General features: G+C 44.3%; 1 protein-coding gene across 1 annotated transcript; it reads left to right on the forward strand.

The window, feature by feature from the left end:
* The first annotated feature begins 297 nt into the window (after window positions 1-297).
* CFAP161 (cilia and flagella associated protein 161) lies at window positions 298-6350 on the forward strand. The gene is made up of 7 exons (XM_066636548.1): window positions 298-387; window positions 786-875; window positions 1630-1868; window positions 2801-2885; window positions 3679-3837; window positions 5106-5179; window positions 6158-6350. Exons 1-7 carry the CDS (start codon window positions 298-300, stop codon window positions 6348-6350), a joined length of 930 nt encoding a protein of 309 aa, XP_066492645.1.
* Window positions 6351-7122: the final 772 nt, after the last annotated feature.

The following is a 7122-nucleotide window of genomic DNA, read 5'->3' on the forward strand; positions in this document are numbered from 1 at the left end:
AATAAATGTACATCATATAAATATGTCCCATCTCTGGCCGGTGGGTCGTTCAAGGGATGCAAAAAAGGCTCCGCCTCCTCCCCCCATTCCATTTCACTGTGATTGGCTAACAGCCCTCCTCCAGCAGGGCCAATCCCAGGCGCACATGGTGCCCACGGCAACCTGTAAACTCAACACAGATCAGATGTCTCACCAAGAGCAGGGTGAGCTGCCTTTGCCAGGGTTGCACTGTGTGATTCCCTGGTACCCATCTCCTCCACCTTCACGCCAGGCTTGCGCCTATGCTTTGGAGCCAACATGTTCAACGGGAGGACTAGTATGAGCGGCAGAACCTATAGCCCCGGGGTGCTCGTTGGCAACTGGAATGAGGATGTGTATCTAGAAGAGGTATTGCAAACTCTTGTCCCTGCCTTTGGCCACTTCTTTTTTGTTCTGGAGTTTCAGAGCAGTCTGATGCAGGTGTTCAAAAGATATGCAGTGAACATATTGGGGAAGGACTGAGCTGGGTATTTAAATGTGATTTGGGCTTCTCAAACTCCACCCCATAACCTGTGGCAACTTGGTGGGAATCTTCCTTAATCCTGCACACTTCGTTATGGTGAGGTGCGGCAGTTTGAGCATCTTTTTGCTTTGATTGTGTTCTCTATTGCTTGGAGTATGTGTCTGTGTGTGTGTGTGGGGTGGTGGTGGTGTGGTGCAGAGAGTACTGTTCAGACCAAGCAGTGATGATATATACAGTGCATACTACGTACTGAGTTCAAAACATAATTTCTTTTTAAAAACAGGAAACCCTGAAAGACTTTATATATAAAAGAGAAAGGGGAGAACTTCTAATCCAGAGATCAAAACAATTTAAAGAACGCATGTACCGAAAGGTATTCCATGATTGTTTATTGTACTTATATTCTCCCTTTCTTCCATTATAAGGCTTGCTGGCACCCTCCCATCCAGACTTGGATTAGATATGAACTTGCTTTACTTTAGCAAAGTTGTAGTAACATTGGGCTTTGAGACTATGTCCTGGGCAGTAGCTTAGCAAGGGGGGGCAGGGGGAGGTCCACTCTGGGTACATGCTGTAAGGGGTGCCAGTGTGTCTGAATGCCAAATAGATCTGGCCTCCACACTGAGGTTACCCACAGAGGAGGCCAGGTCTACCCAGCATTTGAATGCTGGGTAGAGCTGGACTTCCCCCCCCCCCATGGGGAGGGGGGATTTCAGGACAGAGGCCAAGTTTATCCACAGCTTTAAGCAGTCTGCCCCAGGAATCAGTGGTGCTAGTTACACCACGGGCTCTGGGCTTTATTGAGAATCTTTTCATTAATTTTGAATCACAGTTTCAGTATTATCTGATTTATTGTTTACTGGCTAATATACATATACAGAAGTAATTCAGTACTATAATAGTTAGGGCCATCATGAAAGAAGATGGATAAGATATTCTCTAATGTAATATAAATTGTAAAAATGATACTATATAACATTTGACATAGGTTCATAATAGTGATTTTTATGTCTTCTCATTTGTGTTTTAAATTGTTTTGTATTTTTTAAGATGAAAAATTGAAATGGAGGTCACTCAAATCACAATTCTGACCCTCCTAATCCCTTCCTCCATCCTCATGAAAACAGGAGCAGCTCTCCATTTCGAAAGATGGATTTGTTCACTTTGGAGACACAGTTATGCTGGTGAACCCAGAAAACAGCAAATCACCTATGGAAAATCCACATAGCACCTGTGGAAATCTGTCACTGGCTGTTAATCCAGATGAAATTTGTGTACATAGATTGGATGCATTGCCATCTCCCTGCAGAGTGAGTGCGTGCATTGTCATGGACCCCGTTGCCCGGAACACATTCCGGATTTTAAGGTGGGAGACTCTGATTGCAGGATTCCATTGATGCCTTGGTGTCACTGACCTCTCTTTTTTTCTGGGATTTTTCTTAAAGCAAAACTGTATTAACCCCTGTAAACTGCTTTGTGAACTTTTAGTTGAAAAGCAGTATATAAATACTGTTAATAATAATAAATAATAATATTAACTCCAAAGGCACAACTTAACAAGTTTAAGTTTTTTAAAGTCCCACTGATTTCAGATGAAGAGATTTAACCACATGGCTATTAACGTTTATAACCTGCTCTCCGTCCAAGAGGTCCATGCACAGTTCTTCTTCAACCCCTATTTATCCTCACAACAATCCTGTGAGACTGACAGGGTGTTAATGGTCCAAGAGCATCCAGTGGGTTTCATGACTGAGAGCGAATTGGATCTTCCTGGTCCTAATTCAACACTTTGACATCACACCATGTCTACTTAATGTTGCCACTGAAATCAACAAGACTTGAACAGCTGGTTTGTGACCACTGCTATTCAATGTTAAATGCTTAGTGGTGACATTATCAAACCACCTATGATTTCTATCATGCATGGCTGTGAAAGAGCTCTAAAATCTGGGGTTATTGAATTGAGTCTACTTTACATAAGTTGCGCCTAAGCTGTTTCCACATATCAATACAATCGGTGCAACCAACGCGAATCTAAGGGCTTGACTTATCAGGGAGATGTGACCTGCCACAGCTCCTGGTGAGAGTCCACACAGTGGAAAACTTTGAGTTTGCTTCTGCTTAATGTGTGCAGTGACCGTTATTCCCCTTTTGAAGGCTGTTTTTAGAAGTGGTTTTACAAGTGACACACAAATCAGATTTTATGTTCGCCTGGAAAATGCCATTGATGTTGACGGAGCTTCATACAAAATAAGGAAGGCATCTTCCACTAACATGCTGTTTTGTCTGTTACTAAAGCACTGAAGGAGAAGCCATGGGAGAACCACTTCGCTTTGGGCAGAATTTTGGTCTTGGAGCAACAGGTGGATTTCCAGATCGAATGGTATGAAAAAATAATACATTTCAATGGTATGAAAAAATACACCATTAACACATGCAGTATGCAACCATTATTGCAGACTATCTATATACCACACCTCATGAATGTAATTATAACTTATACCAGTGGTCCCCAAAGTGGACGTTGCAGCGATTGCACAGGGGCATCACAGGACACCTGCCATGAGACCGCATTGCAAAGCTGAAGGCTATAGAGCAGAAGCTTGGCAGGCAGAGCCCCTGCACATGGTTTTTGGTGCCTGGAAGGCCTACCTGCCTGCCGTGAGCCGCTTACCACAGCTTTTCAGGTCCTATTGTCATTTCAAACCCAGAAGGACGTGGCAGCGATGTCATGCATCACACGTCATTGCCAACCAAAATTGAGTGTTGGGGGAGTTAGAACAGACAGCTTCAGGTGGCGCAGATCCCGGGGTAAGGGGAAGGAATTCCCCTTGCCCTGGCTGAGTCACAGTTGGCCCCAACCATGCTGTGGATGCAGGGCAGGCCTGCCTGCCTGCTCCAGGGCACATTAGGATTAGTCTACCCAAGACTCTGCACGTGTTTTAATATCCTCGATTTAGGCAGAATCCTTTCAACCCAAACGTTCAGACCAGATTAGCCCCCTAGAGCCAGTTGTGTTCTTCAATCTGTGATCATCCAGAGTGATGTAACTGCAAAGCTGAACCCAGATTTCTGACTGCACCAGAAGATGTTTCGCTTGTTCATGTGTCGGTGTCAGTCTACACTGTTATTCATCTAATTCCCAGACAAATCACTCCCTCCTGTTTTTGTTTCAGCTCTATCTAGCCAGCAACCACAAACATTTCCAGAACGCAGCTAAGAAATCTGCTCAGCAGGCTGTGTTCCTGACAGATGAACTCTCCTACCTGGCTTCTTGGCAAGTCACCTATCTAGATCCACAGATGCGCCTGGAATATGAAGGTTTCCCAGTTCCTGTAAGAAATTATATTCCACATATTACTGCACCTTGCCCTTCTGACTACATTCTCTCACCCCCCCCTGCTTTCTTTGCTGTGTTTACTCCGTACAAGATAATCCATTAAAGGATGAATTGGTTGCCTCCTCTAACTCTTCAGTCCAGTGAAATCAGCACTTGACCCCAACCTAGAATGAAAAGCTGGAAATTGTAGTGTATGTTCATTTGGAAGTTGTGATGAACATCCAAGTTGGGGCCCAACATGTGGCTAAGAATCCAAGGGCCAGCCAGCATTTGTTACATTTTTTGTCTCACCCTTTCTCCAGTGAACTCAGGACAGAAGCTCTCTGTCCTTTAGTCCTCACAAGTAGCCTGTCAAGAGATGAGGCTGAAAGGGCTTGTTTGACCCAATGTCGTCCCTGAGCTTAAATGGCCAAGTGGGGATGAACCAGAATCTCCCCACTCTTAGACTGGGACTGCAATCCTACACACACTTACCAGGGAATTAGGGCACAATCCTAATGGGGGTGAGCGCCAGCGCTGGGTGTTGCAAACATGCCGTAAGGCACGTTTGTGGCACCCAGAGAGGAGGGGCTGCTGGTGCGGGGACTGTGCCACTTGGCACTCAGCCTCAATGCTGCATGGATGACCAGCCAGTGCTGGTCTCCTGCAGTGCTGGTTGGTGGTATTTTTGGGATGGGAAGGGAGGTGGGGAGTGGGCAGGGGAGGGTAGTCTGGGAGGGAAGTAGGACTGGCACAGATCTGCTCCACCATATCTTATCCTCCGTGTCGGGCTGCAAAGCCTGACAGAGACGCTCTAAAGCCTGCACCAGCAAAATAGCTGGTGCAGACTTGAGAAGCCCCATTGCGGAGCCTTCAGCTTCCCCTGAGGAGACCTCTGGCAGTGCCACTGGATACAGCGCTACCCATTTTTGCACTGCTGCACCCAGCGGAACTGCTGGTGATAGGATTGGGCTGTTAGTTTGCCTGTACTCAATGAGACTGACTTCTGAGTAGACATGCATAGGATTGTGCTGTGAAGCCCTCACTGCTATGCCATACTGCCTGTTATGCTACTTCTATGAACAACATCCTATACCTAAACCATCTTCTTCTCCATCCAAACCACTTTTGGCCCCTGTAATATCTCCTACATCTTTTGAAACCCGTTACTCTCTTGCTTCTCCCTTCCTTATTTATTTGGTGACAATTTCCAGAAAAATCTGGATTCAATGAATGAATAAATACTGGAATTAACTCCCAGTCTTATTTCCTCTCTCTTTCCAGGCGAACACAAAGATTCTCATTATTCATAGCTACACAAATCATGGGTTAGCGGTCCCCAGAAACTTCTGGATGAGGTAAGTGGCGGCCGTCTCCGCAACATATTTATGCCACAAACTTATACAGTAATGGTTTAATAACAGTTCCGATTGTTGTACTGATTTTAATTGTTGTAAGCGTTATGGCTTCCTCAAAGAACCCTAACAATTGCAGTTTGGTAGTTATGAAGAAGAGAGGATTTTGGCACGTGCAGTTTGCTATGCAGGGGTGAGAAAAACTGCATCCGCTGAAAATTTCCCTTCGACACAAATATTTAAGGCACAGGGACTCAGTGTTGTACCAAGGTCATTTGGCGCCCAGGGCCTATAAATTTTTGGCCATGTTGGGTACATGCAGCCTTCTGGTTTTAGAAGTAGGCTACCTCAGAAGGGCAGGTTCAATGGAGTGGAACCAGGATGCAGTCACTTCTTGTCCTGCATGCTTCCTGAGGCATCTTGTGGGCCACCTTGAGATATAAAAAGCTGGGCTAGATGGGCCTTTGGCCTGATCCAGAGGGGCTTTTCTTATGTTCTTATGCTAGATTTTATATTCTTTATTAAAAAATGGGAGACAATTTTGTCTCAGTGGCCCTTGGCTCCAATACAAACTGCTTAGTGAAACACGTGAATGAGCCTCCGCAGATTAAGCACCAGAAATGTTCTCCTAAAGTGCAAGCTTTCCAAGTCAGTTCATGCATTTAGCTGCCAGTCAGTGAGCAATCAAGTGAAGTATAAGCATGTGTGAACTGACCTTTGAGATGGGCAAATGAAACAGCTTATTCTGCGTAAGACCACTGGTCCATCCAGCCCAGTAGTGTCTTTTCTGATTAGCAGTAGCTTTCCAAGATCTGAGGTATAGGTCTTCCCTCCTAGCTTTACCTGCATTATCAGTGTTTTAAGTGGAGATGGCAAGGGTTGAACCTGGGACTCTCCTCATGCAGCACATTTTCTCTACCCCCACCACCATAGACTTTACAGTCATCATTATAGATTTTCTTCTGGTTTTGTTTTTTAAAGGACATACTTTGGAAAGGAATATGAGGTCAACTGTCACACCTATCTGGATACCCACAGAGCTGAAGAAGACAAGAATTATTGGATAATAGTTACTGGAAATGCTAGTGATGTATCAACCACAATGTTGGACAGACCCAAGCCTCCCACAGGGGTTACTAAACAGCAAAATCCTGACCTTCAAGAAGAGACTTAGCTATTCATTTTTGGTGGCTTGTTATAAAAGGGGGAAAAAAATTCTATTTGGTTAGTTCTTTCAGAAAAAAAGACATGAAAATGTGAAAGTAGTCAGAATGAAGAGGGTGCTTCATTTATACTGTTCATGAACCCAAAGATATGTTAAACACTACTGTAAATTTAACATTGGTTCATCCGTATTTTTTAAACAGAACTGTGCAATAGGACATCACTAAAAGAAACTTGTATTCTGTGTCTCCTTGACCTTAAATCATTTTCTGTTCTGGCCACTAGATGGCACCAATTTAAAAAAAGTTGGAAAGTAGTCCTAGAGAGGGAACAATTTTGCTACAATTGTAGTCTAGATCCAAATTGTGATCCCATGTGACTGAGACACACAAGTAAGATGAAGTGTAATCTTCAATGTTAGTAAGTATAAACTTATGCACATTGGGGCAAAAAATCAAAACTTTAGATATAGGCTGATAGGTTCTGAGCTGTCTGTGACAGATCAGGAGAGAGATCATGGGGTGGTGGTGGATAGGTCGATGAAAGTGTCGACCCAGTGTGCGGCGGCAGTGAAGAAGGCCAATTCTATGCTTGGGATCATTAGGAAAGGTATTGAGAACAAAACGGCTAATATTATAATGCCGTTGTACAAATCGATGGTAAGGCCACACCTGGAGTATTGTGTCCAGTTCTGATCGCCGCATCTCAAAAAAGACATAGTAGAAATGGAAAAGGTGCAAAAGAGAGCGACTAAGATGATTGCGGGGTTGGGGCACCTTCCT

The sequence above is a fragment of the Tiliqua scincoides genome, chromosome 8, assembly GCF_035046505.1.
Source record: "Tiliqua scincoides isolate rTilSci1 chromosome 8, rTilSci1.hap2, whole genome shotgun sequence".
NCBI lineage: Eukaryota > Metazoa > Chordata > Lepidosauria > Squamata > Scincidae > Tiliqua > Tiliqua scincoides.